Here is a 17,818-nt window from a genome sequence, read left to right on the forward strand (position 1 = left end):
CAGTCCCATGTAAGAGCACATCACTCCTCTCCCTGCAGTCCCCTCCTGCATACAGTCCCATGTAAGAGCACATCACTCCTCTCCCTGCAGTCCCCTCCTGCATACAGTCCCATGTAGGAGCACATCACTCCTGTCCCTGCAGTCCCCTCCTGCATACAGTCCCATGTAAGAGCACATCACTCCTCTCCCTGCAGTCCCCTCCTGCATACAGTCCCATGTAAGTGCACATCACTCCTCTCCCTGCAGTCCCCTCCTGCATACAGTCCCATGTAGGAGCACATCACTCCTCTCCCTGCAGTCCCCTCCTGCATACAGTCCCATGTAAGAGCACATCACTCCTGTCCCTGCAGTCCCCTCCTGCATACAGTCCCATGTAAGAGCACATCACTCCTCTCCCTGCAGTCCCCTCCTGCATACAGTCCCATGTAAGTGCACATCACTCCTCTCCCTGCAGTCCCCTCCTGCATACAGTCCCATGTAGGAGCACATCACTCCTCTCCCTGCAGTCCCCTCCTGCATACAGTCCCATGTAAGAGCACATCACTCCTCTCCCTGCAGTCCCCTCCTGCATACAGTCCCATGTAAGTGCACATCACTCCTCTCCCTGCAGTCCCCTCCTGCATAGTCCCATGTAGGAGCACATCACTCCTCTCCCTGCAGTCCCCTCCTGCATACAGTCCCATGTAAGAGCACATCACTCCCCTCCCTGCAGTCCCCTCCTGCATACAGTCCCATGTAAGTGCACATCACTCCTCTCCCTGCAGTCCCCTCCTGCATACAGTCCCATGTAAGAGCACATCACTCCTGTCCCTGCAGTCCCCTCCTGCATACAGTCCCATGTAAGTGCACATAACTCCCCTCCCTGCAGTCCCCTCCTGCATACAGTCCCATGTAAGTGCACATCACTCCCCTCCCTGCAGTCCCCTCCTGCATACAGTCCCATGTATGTGCACATCACTCCTCTCCCTGCAGTCCCCTCCTGCATACAGTCCCATGTAAGTGCACATCACTCCTCTCCCTGCAGTCCCCTCCTGCATACAGTCCCATGTAGGAGCACATCACTCCTCTCCCTGCAGTCCCCTCCTGCATACAGTCCCATGTAAGAGCACATCACTCCTGTCCCTGCAGTCCCCTCCTGCATACAGTCCCATGTAAGAGCACATCACTCCTCTCCCTGCAGTCCCCTCCTGCATACAGTCCCATGTAAGTGCACATCACTCCTCTCCCTGCAGTCCCCTCCTGCATACAGTCCCATGTAGGAGCACATCACTCCTCTCCCTGCAGTCCCCTCCTGCATACAGTCCCATGTAAGAGCACATCACTCCTCTCCCTGCAGTCCCCTCCTGCATACAGTCCCATGTAAGTGCACATCACTCCTCTCCCTGCAGTCCCCTCCTGCATACAGTCCCATGTAAGTGCACATCACTCCTCTCCCTGCAGTCCCCTCCTGCATACAGTCCCATGTAAGAGCACATCACTCCTCTCCCTGCAGTCCCCTCCTGCATACAGTCCCATGTAAGAGCACATCACTCCCCTCCCTGCAGTCCCCTCCTGCATACAGTCCCATGTAAGTGCACATCACTCCTCTCCCTGCAGTCCCCTCCTGCATACAGTCCCATGTAAGAGCACATCACTCCTGTCCCTGCAGTCCCCTCCTGCATACAGTCCCATGTAAGTGCACATCACTCCCCTCCCTGCAGTCCCCTCCTGCATACAGTCCCATGTAAGTGCACATCACTCCCCTCCCTGCAGTCCCCTCCTGCATACAGTCCCATGTAAGTGCACATCACTCCCCTCCCTGCAGTCCCCTCCTGCATACAGTCCCATGTAAGTGCACATCACTCCCCTCCCTGCAGTCCCCTCCTGCATACAGTCCCATGTAAGTGCACATCACTCCTCTCCCTGCAGTCCCCTCCTGCATACAGTCCCATGTAGGAGCACATCACTCCTCTCCCTGCAGTCCCCTCCTGCATACAGTCCCATGTAAGAGCACATCACTCCTGTCCCTGCAGTCCCCTCCTGCATACAGTCCCATGTAAGAGCACATCACTCCTCTCCCTGCAGTCCCCTCCTGCATACAGTCCCATGTAAGTGCACATCACTCCTCTCCCTGCAGTCCCCTCCTGCATACAGTCCCATGTAAGTGCACATCACTCCTCTCCCTGCAGTCCCCTCCTGCATACAGTCCCATGTAAGAGCACATCACTCCTCTCCCTGCAGTCCCCTCCTGCATACAGTCCCATGTAAGAGCACATCACTCCCCTCCCTGCAGTCCCCTCCTGCATACAGTCCCATGTAAGTGCACATCACTCCTCTCCCTGCAGTCCCCTCCTGCATACAGTCCCATGTAAGAGCACATCACTCCTGTCCCTGCAGTCCCCTCCTGCATACAGTCCCATGTAAGTGCACATCACTCCCCTCCCTGCAGTCCCCTCCTGCATACAGTCCCATGTAAGTGCACATCACTCCCCTCCCTGCAGTCCCCTCCTGCATACAGTCCCATGTAAGTGCACATCACTCCTGTCCCTGCGTCCCCTCCTGCATACAGTCCCATGTATGTGCACATCACTCCTGTCCCTGCAGTCCCCTCCTGTATACAGTCCATACTGTTGGCCCGCCCTCTGCTGTCTCCTCCAGGCAGTAATGTAGAGCTGCTGCTTGCTTGTTACTGCTAGGTAGGTGGAACAGTCGAGCGATCAGGGCGGCCCCGCCCCTAGTGACGTCACATGTGACAGGCCCACCTCCGGGGTAGACACCGTCCTAGCTGACACAGGCCGGAAGTGTGTGCAGGTCAGTGGTCTCGGGGCTGTAGTCTGCAGTCGGTGCTGTGAGGCGTCTTCCTTTATTGTGTCCGGTGTTGTGTCCGGTGTCACAGAGCAGCAGGCAGACGCAGTGATGGCCTCTCATCATTATGTATAGTTTGGGGCTGGAGGACCTATAGCATAGTAATTACTTGTCACATCTTCCTCCCAGGCCATTGTGAGAATGAGAAAGGATGGCACTGTCCCTACTCGTATAACTGCAAGAGGTCTGTGGGCACTGCTTATTGCTGGCACTGCTGTGCGGGCACTGGATGTAATATAAGGTCCCCATTACTCTGACCCTATTACTGCTGGCACTGCTGTGCGGGCACTGGATGTAATATAAGGTCCCTATTACTGCTGGCACTGCTGTGCCGGCAATGGATGTAATATAAGGTCCCCATTACTCTGACCCTATTACTGCTGGCACTGCTGTGCGGGCACTGGATGTAATATAAGGTCCCTATTACTGCTGGCACTGCTGTGCCGGCAATGGATGTAATATAAGGTCCCCATTACTCTGACCCTATTACTGCTGGCACTGCTGTGCGGGCAATGGATGTAATATAAGGTCCCCATTACTCTGACCCTATTACTGCTGGCACTGCTGTGCGGGCAATGGATGTAATATAAGGTCCCCATTACTCTGACCCTATTACTGCTGGCACTGCTGTGCGGGCAATGGATGTAATATAAGGTCCCCATTACTCTGACCCTATTACTGCTGGCACTGCTGTGCGGGCAATGGATGTAATATAAGGTTCCCATTACTCTGACCCTATTACTGCTGGCACTGCTGTGCGGGCAATGGATGTAATATAAGGTTCCCATTACTCTGACCCTATTACTGCTGGCACTGCTGTGCGGGCACTGGATCTAATATAAGGTCCCCATTACTCTGACCCTATTACTGCTGGCACTGCTGTGCGGGCAATGGATGTAATATAAGGTCCCCATTACTCTGACCCTATTACTGCTGGCACTGCTGTGCGGGCAATGGATGTAATATAAGGTCCCCATTACTCTGACCCTATTACTGCTGGCACTGCTGTGCGGGCACTGGATCTAATATAAGGTCCCCATTACTCTGACCCTATTACTGCTGGCACTGCTATGTGGGCACTGGCTCTAATATAAGGTCCCCATTACTCTGACCCTATTACTGCTGGCACTGCTGTGCGGGCACTGGATCTAATATAAGGTCCCCATTACTCTGACCCTATTACTGCTGGCACTGCTGTGCGGGCAATGGATGTAATATAAGGTCCCCATTACTCTGATCCTATTACTGCTGGCACTGCTGTGCGGGCACTGGATCTAATATAAGGTCCCTATTACTCTGACCCTATTACTGCTGGCACTGCTGTGTGGGCACTGGATCTAATATAAGGTCCCCATTACTCTGACCCTATTACTGCTGGCACTGCTGTGCGGGCAATGGATCTAATATAAGGTCCCCATTACTCTGACCCTATTACTGCTGGCACTGCTGTGCGGGCACTGGATCTAATATAAGGCCCCCATTACTCTGATCCTATTACTGCTGGCACTGCTGTGCGGGCACTGGATCTAATATAAGGTCCCCATTACTCTGACCCTATTACTGCTGGCACTGCTGTGTGGGCACTGGCTCTAATATAAGGTCCCCATTACTCTGACCCTATTACTGCTGGCACTGCTGTGCGGGCACTGGATCTAATATAAGGCCCCATTACTCTGATCTTATTACTGCTGGCACTGCTGTGCGGGCACTGGATCTAATATAAGGTCCCCATTACTCTGACTCTATTACTGCTGGCACTGCTGTGCGGGCAATGGATCTAATATAAGGTCCCCATTACTCTGACCCTATTACTGCTGGCACTGCTGTGCGGGCACTGGATCTAATATAAGGTCCCCATTACTCTGACCCTATTACTGCTGGCACTGCTGTGCGGGCACTGGATCTAATATAAGGTCCCCATTACTCTGACCCTATTACTGCTGGCACTGCTGTGCGGGCAATGGATCTAATATAAGGTCCCCATTACTCTGACCCTATTACTGCTGGCACTGCTGTGCGGGCACTGGATCTAATATAAGGTCCCCATTACTCTGACCCTATTACTGCTGGCACTGCTGTGCGGGCACTGGATCTAATATAAGGTCCCCATTACTCTGATCCTATTACTGCTGGCACTGCTGTGCGGGCACTGGATCTAATATAAGGTCCCCATTACTCTGACCCTATTACTGCTGGCACTGCTGTGTGGGCACTGGCTCTAATATAAGGTCCCCATTACTCTGACCCTATTACTGCTGGCACTGCTGTGCGGGCACTGGATCTAATATAAGGTCCCCATTACTCTGATCTTATTACTGCTGGCACTGCTGTGCGGGCACTGGATCTAATATAAGGTCCCTATTACTCTGACCCTATTACTGCTGGCACTGCTGTGCGGGCACTGGATCTAATATAAGGTCCCTATTACTCTGACTCTATTACTGCTGGCACTGCTGTGCGGGCACTGGATCTAATATAAGGTCCCCATTACTCTGATCTTATTACTGCTGGCACTGCTGTGCGGGCACTGGATCTAATATAAGGTCCCCATTACTCTGACCCTATTACTGCTGGCACTGCTGTGCGGGCACTGGATCTAATATAAGGTCCCTATTACTCTGACCCTATTACTGCTGGCACTGCTGTGCGGGCAATGGATCTAATATAAGGTCCCCATTACTCTGACCCTATTACTGCTGGCACTGCTGTGCAGGCACTGGATCTAATATAAGGTCCCCATTACTCTGACCCTATTACTGCTGGCACTGCTGTGCGGGCAATGGATCTAATATAAGGTCCCCATTACTCTGACCCTATTACTGCTGGCACTGCTGTGCGGGCACTGGATCTAATATAAGGTCCCTATTACTCTGACCCTATTACTGCTGGCACTGCTGTGCGGGCACTGGATCTAATATAAGGTCCCTATTACTCTGACCCTATTACTGCTGGCACTGCTGTGTGGGCACTGGCCCTTTTATGGTGAGCACTAGTCACCCTTTTACTGATAGCTGACTCATTTATACACAGCAAGAATAAAAATGGACATTATCTCAGCAGGCAAAAGTGTTGGCATTGATGCATGACTTAGATCTGTATGGGCACTACAGTGTGGCCGGTGATATTCTGTAGGTACTGTTGTGCAGTATTGTTATTGAGGGAACACTGCTATGTAGTCCTATTATATGTTACTATTATTACATACAGTGGGGAAACTAAGTATTTGATACACTGCGAAGTTGCAAGTTTTCCCATGTACAAAGAATGGCGAGGTCTGTAATATTTACCGTATGTACACTTCACTTGTGACAGACAGAATAGACAAAATCCAGAAAATCCCATTGTATGATTTTCAGATAATTAATTTGCATTTTATTGCATGAAATAAGTATTTGATACAATAGAAAAGCAGAACTTAATTTTTGGTACAGAAACCTTTGTTTGCGATTTACAGAGGTCAGACTTTTCCTGTGGTTCTTGACCAAGTTTGTACATGCTGCAGCAGGGATTTTGGCCCACTCCTCCATACAGATCTCCAGATGTTTCAGGTTTCGGGGCTGTCACTGGCAACATTGAGTTTCAGCTTCCTCCAAAGATTTTTTATTGGGTTTAGGGGTGGAGACTGGCTAGGCCATTCCAGGACCTTGAAATGCTTTGTATGGAAAACTCCTTACTAGCCCTGGCTGTGTTTTTTTGGGTCATTGTCATGCTGGAAGACCCAACCCTGACCCATCTTCAATGCATTGGCAAGCTTCAAATGGGCCTGGACATGTGCTGGCTTGAGCAGTAGGACCTTGAGTGCCCTGCGGGATTTTAATCCATGATGACATAGAGGGTCACTAACTGTAATCTTTGAGACTGTGGTCCCAGCTTTGTTCAAGTTATTGACTGAGTCATCCAGTGTAGCTCTGGGCTGATTCGTGACCTTTCTCAGAATCAACCTTACTCCACGAGGTGACATCTTACATGGATCACCAGACAGAGTAAGATTGGACAGTCATCTTGTGTTTCTTCCATTTTCTAATAATTGTGCCAACAGTTGTTGCCTTCTCACCAAGCTGCTTGCCTATTGTCCTGTAGCCTATCCCAGCCTTGTGCAGGTCTACAATTTTGTCCCTGGTGTCTTTAGACCGCTCTTTGGTCTTTGCCATGGTGGAGAGGTTGGAGTGTGATTGTGTGGACAGGTGCAATTAATACAGGTAATCAGTACAGAGTAGGAGCTTCTTAAAGAAAGAATACCAGGTCTGTGAGAGGCAGAATTCTTGCTGGTTGGTAGGTGATCAAATACTTATTTATTGCAATAAAATGCAAATTAATTATTTATAAATCATACAATGTGATTTTCTGTTTGTTTTTTGTTTGTTTTTTTTTATATATTCTGTCACAGGTGAAGTGTACATAAACAAAAATTCTTTGTAGGTGGAAAAAGTGACAAAATCGGCAGTGTATCAAATACTTATTTTCCCCACTTTATAAATTGCACATGTTGATCACAATTTAACCCCATGCTGTCACGGCCAGTTTTCATGTCCACAGAGCTGATTTTTTTTCTTTCTGTCAATGTAGCAATATGAGCATTTGTTTTAGGTTTTTGCAGGATGGCTGTATGAAATGGCGCCATCTTGACATACATATAACTTACTAACTATTATTGGTGGTTGTTCACTACCTGGTCAACACCTTTTTAAATAAAGTAATCCCCCCTATAAAATAAAGATATCATGCACACACCTCCCTTTGTGGCATAGTGGCGCTGTTTCTGCGATATCGGATGTTATTGGGCCCCATACTCTTTTTTTTTTTTTTTTTTTTTTTTTCTTAATTTCGAACCTTGTAGAAAAGAAAGTATAGTGTAGGAACCTTATGGCAGCCGCTGACTTGCTGCAGGGCTGCTGCCATAAAAATGTGACGGGAATCCCAGGGCCGATAGCACAATACTGGCCCTGAAGGTGAGAATACGTTTTTTTCTTTTATAAGGCGGACTACTTTATTTAAAGGGAACCTTGACATCTGATACATGCTGCTTGATCCCCGCCCGCTGTTCTGGAGTTTCAAGTCTCTCCCTGCCAGCCTGTACAGGTCGCTACCTGTCACTCTAGAGGACCCACCTGTCCAACTAGTCTCATGTGCGGCTCAGATCCCAGTGGCTTTTAAGGTAGGTGTGTCTCTAAAAAGCCACAGCCTTTCAGATTCAACTGCAACTTCCCGATGGATGGATTATGGTAGCAGCTATTGTTTGATTGCTGTGTACGATGAGTCTAAAGGGAGCTTTACATGCAGCGACATCGCTAGCGAAAGCCCCCAGCCCCGTCGTTTGTGCGTCACGGGCAAATCACTGCCTGTGGCGCACAATATCGCTTGGAAGCGTCACACATACTTGCCTTCCTAGCGACGTCGCTGTGGCCGGCGAACAACCTCTTTTGTAAGGGGAGGTTCGTGCGCCGTCACAGCGACGTCACACAGCGGCCCACCAATAGACAACCTCCAAAAGAGAGCCTCAGCACCGCCAATGAATAATATTCTCCTGATGAAGCCAGCTTGACTGGCGCAACGCATCGGGTCCTGTACTGAGCTTCCTTCACCTTGCATTGCTGCCTGGGTAATCCTGTATAGTCGTTATTTAGACTTAAATCTGGCTATTTCAGCTGTGATTTATATTACTTGGTGGTAGTCTTCGGGCTTTTCAAAACCAGTAGGTGCAATGCAGGCACACTTGATTGTATATGGGATGTATATATAGAGTACTTAGAGTTCCCTAGGGGACAGAGTCCATTCTTCATCTTGGATTGTATATGTTTTCCCTGAATTATTGAACATGTGCCAGGTTTGAACCATGCAGGAAACAGTATTTTGTATGTCTGTTTTTAAATGATTTTAAATGTGAGTGTTTTTTCACCCCATGTATAATAAAATTTATACTATTCGCACTAATCAAGGTCCATGCCAAGTTGTTATTTATTATCCTGAACCCTGGTGCCTTTTTGTATCAATTGTTGGCCCACCAATAGAAGCGGAGGGGCGGAGACCAGCCGCATTAACGGCACGCCCACCTCATTGCCAAAGGACGCAGGTACGCTGTTGTTCGTCGTTCCCGGGGTGTCACACGTAGCGATGTGTGCTGCCTCAGGAACGACGAACAACCTGCGTCCAGAACAAGGAACGATATTTGGGAAATGAACGACGTGTCAACGATCAATGATTAGCTGAGTATTTCTAATCGTTAACACTCGCTCATAGGTGTCACACGCAATGACGTCGCTAACGATGCTGGATGTGCGTCATGAATTCCGTGACCCCGACGACATATCGTTAGCGATATCGTTGCGTGTAAAGCTCGTTTTAGTCTCATAAGCTTCTCCTGATTTGGCTACGCCATACAAAATACCACCACTTCCAGTTGAGATAGCAGGGACACTTGTAATATCCACTTGTGAAGTTAGTGAGCATTGTTCCTTCTCGTGGTTTTCGGCATTGGTTGCTACCGTTTGGTTTAGGCAAGAACTAGCTTGACTACTAGCTTCTATAGCAGAGCCTAGTGTAAGAGGTGGCTGTTTCTCAGAGGATCTCACAGCAGACGTGCCTTCAGCTTTTGAGCCAGTTTCTCTTCAAGACCCAAGTGTAAGGAGTTCTGTTTGACTTTTTTTCATAGCTAACCCTTGGACTTGAGGTTTAGGTTTTGGAGAATCCTTTTAAGACTGTGATAGAAAAGGGGGTATTGATGATATTCCTGGTCTTAAAGACCTGTCCCTATGCCTGTTGACGTTGGTGGGCGCACACTGGAAACTGTCTCAGCACTTGGCGTATCATGCAGATGCAGGAGAGCCCTCTGGACTCCAGTAAACAATTGTCTTGTGCTACCTGGGACCCCAAATCGTAATGGTGGTCTAACAGATGGTGATTGTGAATGAGTCGTTGCCAACTTTACTGTGAGGCGAGTGGCGGCTATGACCACAGAAAAACCCGCACAGCAACACAAACCAGAGACCCGACGGCTAGCTGATGTTTTTAATTATACCAGTTTTGTGTTGATGCAATGTTTTAATCGACTTTTATTGCATTTTAGTGCAAATGTTGCGGCTACCAAAAAAACATAATTCTGGCACTTTTGATATTTTTTTCCTCGCTACATCCTTTACCAAACAGGTTAATGAATTTTATATTTATAGTTCGGGTTTGCTTATCACTAAAGTTCGGCGTCCGTACTAGACATTTAGTGTACGTGCACGGACTTCTCAAGGAACTCCATGTTACTGTTTAGGTTTGGCCACCTGGATAAAAAAAAAAAAAACTAAAAAAAATTTAAAAGGCAGCAAAATAGGGATTAGAGCAGGACAATTATACTTACTGAATCTCCAGCCAGGCTGTCACACTGCTACTGAGTCTGCTCATTAGAGCTCATACATATGCACTGCTTCCCCTGCCCACCCTCTGTGACTATGTCTGTGATTGCTTTCAGTCAGACTGACGGCCTCTGTGATTGGTTGTGTAGTGGAAAAATAAATAATTGGAAAAAATGGCATAGAATATTTTGATACCCAGTGCAGATAAAGCGAACAGATACATACAGCTTTTTTAAAAATGAAATAAAATATTTTAACATCCGGCATGCGATTTTCCCCTATTTTGATACCCAGCCAAGAGAAAGCGGACAGCTAGGGGCTAGGATTCTCAGACTGGGGAGCGTCATGGTTATTTGGCCCTTAGCAGCCTAAAAATAGCAACCCGCATCGCATCTGCCAATTCCGGCGCTTTACCCAGCTCATCCCGATTGCCCTGGTGCAGTTTCAATTTAAGTAATAGAAGGGGTTGACGACAGCTGTTATTTGTAAAAAAATCACAGCTATCATTAAGCCCAAGGTTAATAATGGGGAGGAGTCTGAGACCCCCCCTTATTTTTCGTGTAAGTAAAAATAAACACAGAATGCACAGAAAAATCCTTTATTAAAAAAACCCAGCCTCTTTCTCCAATGTATTAACCCCCAAAACACCCCTGTAGGTCCAACCTAATAATCCACATGAGGTCCCACGATGATCCTGGATCTCCTACATCTGAGTTTCCAGTGCACGGATACATTAGAAAATGTGATTGGTCACTGCAGCGTCAGGGACACATTGACGGAGCCGCAGCTGTGGGTGGTGACATCACTGAGTTCACCAGAGGTGAAAGCTGGGGTTCCCAGGATGGCAACAGGCAGGTCCAACTATCTGACAAAGCCCTCTTCAGGATGCAGTATGGTAATCTAGAACGAAAGTCATTTGATTAATTACAGTGGATACCAGGAGTAGCTGAGAATCAGTAATAATCAAAGCATCAAATATGTCTTCAATAGTAACATTATCAAACAATTAATGTAAGCTCTCAATATTATGCATTGTTTTAGATGACAGTGTAGCATAAGTACAAAGCCAATTGGTCAGTCAGCTCTTTTGGCAATTTGACAACAGTCATGCATTTTTATAAATTTATTGTCAAGGGAAGTTTTACATTTTTGATCATCCCCATGGTCCTCTGGTTGCTTTTTACCACCCACAAAACACAAATCTACAATGATAACACAGAGAAGTAATCCCCTATTTATCCTTGGTCAGGTCCAGGGTGACATTCTTGTAGTGATTGGCGTGTATCCAAGCCGGTCTTCCTTCAAGTTTGACTGCCATACATGTGGTCAGCTGGAAGTGAAAGTGCCTGTCAAGCCTTGGTTTGAGTGGTCTTCTCACGTGTCTCTTTATGACTACCAAGTCTTTATGATGAACTAGTGTATGGGTACCTTCTAAGGAGTTAGGGTCTGGTATGGATGAAAACACATGTAAATGCACTTTTGACAAATAATCATGCAGTTCTGTAACATAGTCAGCCAATGAAGAATAGTCTGCCTAGAGTTGCTGTGGTTAGGAGAAGCTGGATTGACTCATCTAATCTTGGCTCATGGTGCTTTCTCGCTTGTCTTTTTAGGATCACCCAGTCTCCTGACACTTATTTAGCATCTGGAATTGAAAAATACACCTGTTTACAATTCTATTTAGTCAATTATATAAAACTTGTACATCGCTGGTCAGGCTATAAAGCTGTATGTAAAGTATCTGTGGAAAATATGTTCTAGGTGCTAAGCCTGCCAAAAAAAAAACAATCTGCAAAGATATTTATTAAGAATAAAACAAAAGCAAGCATTCTTTTCATGATTTTCTAGTCTCCACCTTTACCGTCTGGGTTTTTATAGTGGATGTTTCATTCAACCTTTCCACCTTCCTACTGCTCTGTGGGTGGCAAGCAGTGTGGAAAGCCTGCTAATTCCCAGATACTGTATAATCGCTCTAATGGCATCTCCTATAAAATATACACTTTTACCACTTTAGGAATTGCATTTTTACTTACCACCTCCATCATGAGTTTTTCAGCAGTAACGTAGTTTTCTGCACTAGATATGCCTCAGATCAATCCTGGAAAGAAATTAACACAACAAGCACAAACTCATAAATGTGATAGATGTCAATCTGAATTCTCTGGAATGGGTAGAGCGGATGATGGATGTGTTTCTGCAGGGTTCTTACAGTTTTTCCTGCATTGTATTACACACACATCTGAGAAGACTGGGTGTTTTAGGCCATCTGGTTAGTGAATCCTAGTGCCATCCATGCCTTGTCTTCCAAAGCACACACTTATAACTGTCTTTAATAGATGTGTTAGTTTATGGGTTACTTGGGTCATCAGTCATTGAATAGAGCACTTGTGGCAGAGAAAGCTTACTTCCCTTTTTGTACAGAGCTTACTCAGTCAGCTGGCAGTTTGTGTTTCACACTCCTTTTCCTGTTGAGCCACTTGTTTCTGTAGCGATTAAATAACGTCAGAAGTGACAGATGCCACTGAGGTCCTGGTCTGCATTGGTACCAGACTCAACTCTAGGCCTCTACGCTGCTTCCTTGTCAGCTGCATGTGTGCAAGTATTTTTTCTGATGTCATCAGTGCTAGCTCAGGTGTGAGCTTTATTTTCATTATGCCAGGCTTATTTGGTAAGTGAAGAGCCTCCGTCTGGACCCGTATACTCTCTGCAGTCTTTATCGGTTTCTCATGTGACATTAGGAAAGAGCTGCTGCCTATATACACATTTGGCCATCTTACTCTTTGCCGCTCTTCACGCTCCAGTGAGTGAGTGCTTTCATCTCTGCCTCCTGTGCTGATAGGAGAGGAGGGAGTAGTTCGGGTTTTATTACCTCAGGTTGTGTAACCACAGCATACCCAGTGTAGAATCAATCAGCATCTTAGTATCTTGTTCCATCTGTGGAAAAAACCCCTCAAAATCTGAGTTAGCAGTGTGCTCATCCGAGACATGTTCAAACCCTGCCGTTTCTTGTTGCATCAGAGCAATCCTATCATGAGGTGTATGTATGTCTGCTGTCCTCCACTTTTATAGAATATATGCCTTTTAACGATCATGTCATGACTATCTATTTGCAAAGGACACACCGAATCACATTCTCATTAAATTAAATCTGATACTTTTCTCAAATAGCTCGGGATGGAGAAGGACAGGAACAACATAACAGAAAAGATATTAAATATTGCCCTGGACATCATCTTCCTGGTGACTGGAAAGGTGAGGGACTCTTGGAATTACAACACTACAATGAAGTGGTAGTGAACCACACAAATTAGTATATAATGATGTATGTTTTCTCACATAGACCTATGGTCCAGTAAAGAAGTCACAAGACTGTATAATAGCGAGCAATGGACACTATGTATCAGAGGAGTGTTTTAGAGCACAGGGCCCAGTCACCGTGCCTTCACCTCAGTTACAAGAGAAAGCTACTGATGAGAAGATCCTGGACCTCACTAACAAGATCATTGAGCTGCTGACTGGAGAGGTGAGCGCTGCAGGGAATACACCGAGGATGATAATTGTATTATTGTGTGTGTCAGGGTTGGCTATCAGGATGTTTCTCTATTTCTTTTTATAGATATTACCATTGTTGGAAAAATGCTTGCCATTCTGGAGACTAGGCAAACCACCATAGCACTTAAAATTGCCAATATTAGTCACAAATAGCATTATAAAAAATACAGTATATCAAACTTTATTCATGTATAACAAAACAATCTCATGAAAAATCAATAGACAGTAAATAATTACATATAAATAGTCAGTATGAGAAGACACATAATAAGGGACCTTGGCTAAGGACACAAAACGTATGTGTAATAGGAGCAGTGTCCGGGTTATGCCTCCTTCACACATCCGTGCCTCCGGTACATATGATGTCTGTTTTCACACGTTCTAGAGACACAGACACACATAGATACCAAAAAATTGGGTCCATCACCTCGTGGTTATCATTGAAAATGAAGTAATCCTTAATGGACTGGTCAATAGAGGACTGCAAGTGGGCTGGATTAAAATATAAGTATTGAGACGTGAAATACGGTTGGAGTATGCACGATATTTTTCATGTATTGTTGATGTAAAGGTGGAATGGGCCGACCAAGTGATGTTAGTTATTGGTGTGCTATCTATCTGCGTAAGAAAAGATTTGTCTACCAAAAAGTAATCTATTCTGGTGTATACCCTGTGAGGATGTGAGAAAAAGGTATAATCTTTTTCAGAAGGATTTTGTAGCTTCCATATTCAGGTGCATCTCAATAAATTAAGAATATCATCAAAAAGTTAATTTGTTTCAGTAATTTAGTACAAAAAGTGAAACACATATATTATATAGAGTCATTACACACAGAGTGATGTATTTCAAGAGTTTATTTCTGTTAATGTTGATGATTATGGCTTACAGCCAATGACAACCCAAAAGTCATTATCTCAGAAAATTAGAATAATTACCAAAAACACCTGCAGAGCCTTCCTAAGCATTTTAAATTGTCTCTTGGTCTGGTTCTGTAGGCTACACAATCATGGGAAAGACTGCTGACTTGCCAGATGTCCAGGAGGCAGTCATTGACACACTCCACAAGGAGGGTAAGCCACAAAAGGTCCTTGCTAAAGAAGCTGTCTGTTCACAGAGTGCTGTATCCAAGCATATTAATAGAAAGATGGGTGGAAGGAAGAAGTGTGGTTGAAAAAGGTGCACAAGTAACCGGGATAACGGCAGCCTTGAAAGGATTGTTAAGAAAAGGCCATTCAAAAATTTGGGGGAGATTCACAAGGAGTGGACTGCTGCTGGAGTCAGTACTTCGAGCCGCCACACACAGACGTACCCAGGACATGGGCTACAACTGTCGCATTCCTTGTGTCAAGCCACTCATGACCATTAGACAACACCAGAAGTGTCTTACCTGGGCCAAAGAGAAAAAGATCTGGACTGTTACTCAGTGGTCCAAGGTGTAGTTTATAGATAAAAGTAAATTTTGCATTTCATTTGGAAATCAAGGTCCCAGAGTCTGGAGGAAGAGTGGAGAGGCCACAATCCAAGCTGCTTGAGGTCTAGTGTGAAGTTTCCACAATCACTGATGTTTTGGGGAGCCATGTCATCTGCTGGTGTAGGTCCCCTGTGTTTTATCAAGACCAATGTCAGCGCAGCCGTCTACCAGGACATTTTAGAGCACTTCATGCTTCCCTCTGCCAACAAGCTTTTTGGAGATGGAAATTTCATTTTCCAGCAGGACTTGGCACCTGTCCACACTGCCAAAAGTACCAATACATGGTTTACTAAAAACAGTATCACTGTGCTTTATTGGCCAGCAAACTCACCTGACCTAAACCGAGAATCTATGAGAGACACCAGAGCCAACAATACAGACGAGCTGAAGGCTGATATCAAAGCAACCTGGGCTTCCATAACACCTCAGCAGTGCCACAGGCTGATCGCCTCCATGCCACACTGCAGTCAATCATGCAAAAAGGAGCCACGACCAAGTATTGAGTCATTTACTGTACAGACTTGTTAGTAGGCGCCAACATTTCTGAGTGTAAAATCATTTTTTCAGTTGGTCTTATATAATATTCTAATTTTCTGAGATAATGACTTTTGGGTTTTCATTGCCTGTAATTCATAATCATCAACATTAACGGAAATAAACACTTGAAATAGATGACTCTGTGTGTAATGACTATATAATATATAGGAATAGATCCCTCTGTGTGTAATGACTCTACAGTGTGTCCAGTCCATCCATATCCTGTCCACTGCCATTAACTTGAGAACGGCGGCAGCTATAGGCATTTAAGTGGTGTCTAGGTATAGTAAAGTAGCCATGCGCTATGCAATGAAACCACCTATAGCGCCACCTGGTGGAAAACAATGGAGTTAGCATTTTTATCTTGAAAATGGAACGAGATTGAGAAAAAAAGTGAATTACAAAGTTGTAGGGCATCATCAATTCAATACGAATCGACACCTTGCATACAGAAATGCTATGATTAGAACGTGTAAACTCACAAGGCTGCAGACGTGAAGCGATACCTCAGGAGACCTTCCTACAAATCATTGGGTATGGTGGCTGCGTTGAGTGGCATCCACGCTCACCTGACCTGACCCCATTGGACTTCTTTCTGTGAGGTCACATCAAACAGCAGGTGTATGCGACCCCTCCACCAACATTGCAGGACCTACGACGACGTATCACAGATGCTTATACAAACGTGTCACCTACCATATTGCACAACGTGCAGCAAGATACAGTATGCTGTCCAGAGTGCAGATGTGCAGTTTTGCTGCATGTTATGTTCATAACATCTCTGCAGTGATTCAGCAGCAAAACCTATGGGAAACAAATTGCTGTGCGCACTATGCGGATTTTGACAGCTGCATGTTTTGCTGCGGGATTCCCGCAGCAAAAATAATTGCATGTCACTTCTTTTCCACAGATGTCTGCGGGATTTCGCTGCTTTGACTGCAATGTAATCGTGAAATCCCGCAGGGAATAACGCAGGCAGCAAATTCTGTGCGGTTCATTGCGTTTTCCTGCTTTATTCCCTGCAGTATTTCGCGTTTTCGGGACATAATGTTCATCACTGCCTGCGGTTTTGCAGGGAAGTGATGTCATTATGACAGGAAGAGGAAGCGGAGCAGAGAGTAAACACACACAGATCACACATCAATCACACAGACATAGAACACACACACATATCGCACTCACACACAGACACGGACATATAGACTACACATACAAATCAAACGGACATATAGAAAAAAAAAAACACGTGGGCTCCGCCGTATTTTTACAGTCCTGCTGAGGTAAACACACAGCGGCGGCCCAGTATTCTCAGGCTGGGGAGGGAGAGGGCCAGGGTTAATGTCCCCCCTCCTCCCGCAGCCGAGAATATCAGCCCGCAGCTGCCCCGGGACTGTCGCATCCATTATGCGGCAGTCCCGGAGTGTCCCGGCTCTTCTTGTTGCTGTGATGCGGTGGCAATCAGGGTAATAACGAGTTAATGGCAGCGGATCGCCGCCACTAAGTCCAGGCTTTAATCATGCAGCGTCTATGAGACAGCTGACATGATCAACCCGTAAGTAAAGTGAATAAACACACACCGAAAAATCCTTTATTTTAAATAAAACACAAAAAAGTTTCACCCCTTTATTAACACCCCCACCCACCCCCCCCTCAAACACACAGCTCCGGCATAATCCACGCAGGTCCTACGATGCTTGCATCCAGCCGCGTCTGACACTGTACAAAATGCAGCCTCTTAACGAGACTACAGAGAGGTAACCACAGGTCATTTCCCACGGACGGTAATGTGAACACACTACCGCTCGGGAGAACTGCAGCGTGTCGATTGTTGATTGATCTGTCCTCTATCTATCTATCCCTCTATCTATTCTTCTATCTGTCTATTTATCTATCTACTATCTATCTCAGAATGAAATTACTTTTTTTTTTTTCTTTTTTCAATGTGCTTTATTGCATTGAATGCATTAAAACACATGTACCAACCTGCGGCAATACCGCGAACAATACCGCGGTAAAACCGCAGCAAACCGCATGCGGTTTTCGGGTGAGGTTTGCCGTGGGTTTTTACCGTGG

The 17,818-nt window shown here is 46.0% G+C and overlaps 1 protein-coding gene across 1 annotated transcript in view; it reads left to right on the plus strand.

Annotated features, from left to right (window-relative positions):
• The first annotated feature begins 2,712 nt into the window (after positions 1-2,712).
• The window catches only part of LOC142309894 (uncharacterized), a 37,644-nt gene continuing 22,538 nt past the window's right edge, over positions 2,713-17,818 (plus strand). Inside the window, exons 1-3 of the mRNA XM_075347355.1 lie at positions 2,713-2,790; positions 13,353-13,436; positions 13,525-13,707. Of these exons, the coding sequence (XP_075203470.1) occupies positions 13,359-13,436; positions 13,525-13,707 (261 nt within the window). The 5' untranslated portion in view covers positions 2,713-2,790; positions 13,353-13,358. The remainder of the gene's footprint in view (positions 2,791-13,352; positions 13,437-13,524; positions 13,708-17,818) is intronic.

Source organism: Anomaloglossus baeobatrachus, chromosome 5, assembly GCF_048569485.1.
Source record: "Anomaloglossus baeobatrachus isolate aAnoBae1 chromosome 5, aAnoBae1.hap1, whole genome shotgun sequence".
Taxonomy (NCBI): domain Eukaryota; kingdom Metazoa; phylum Chordata; class Amphibia; order Anura; family Aromobatidae; genus Anomaloglossus; species Anomaloglossus baeobatrachus.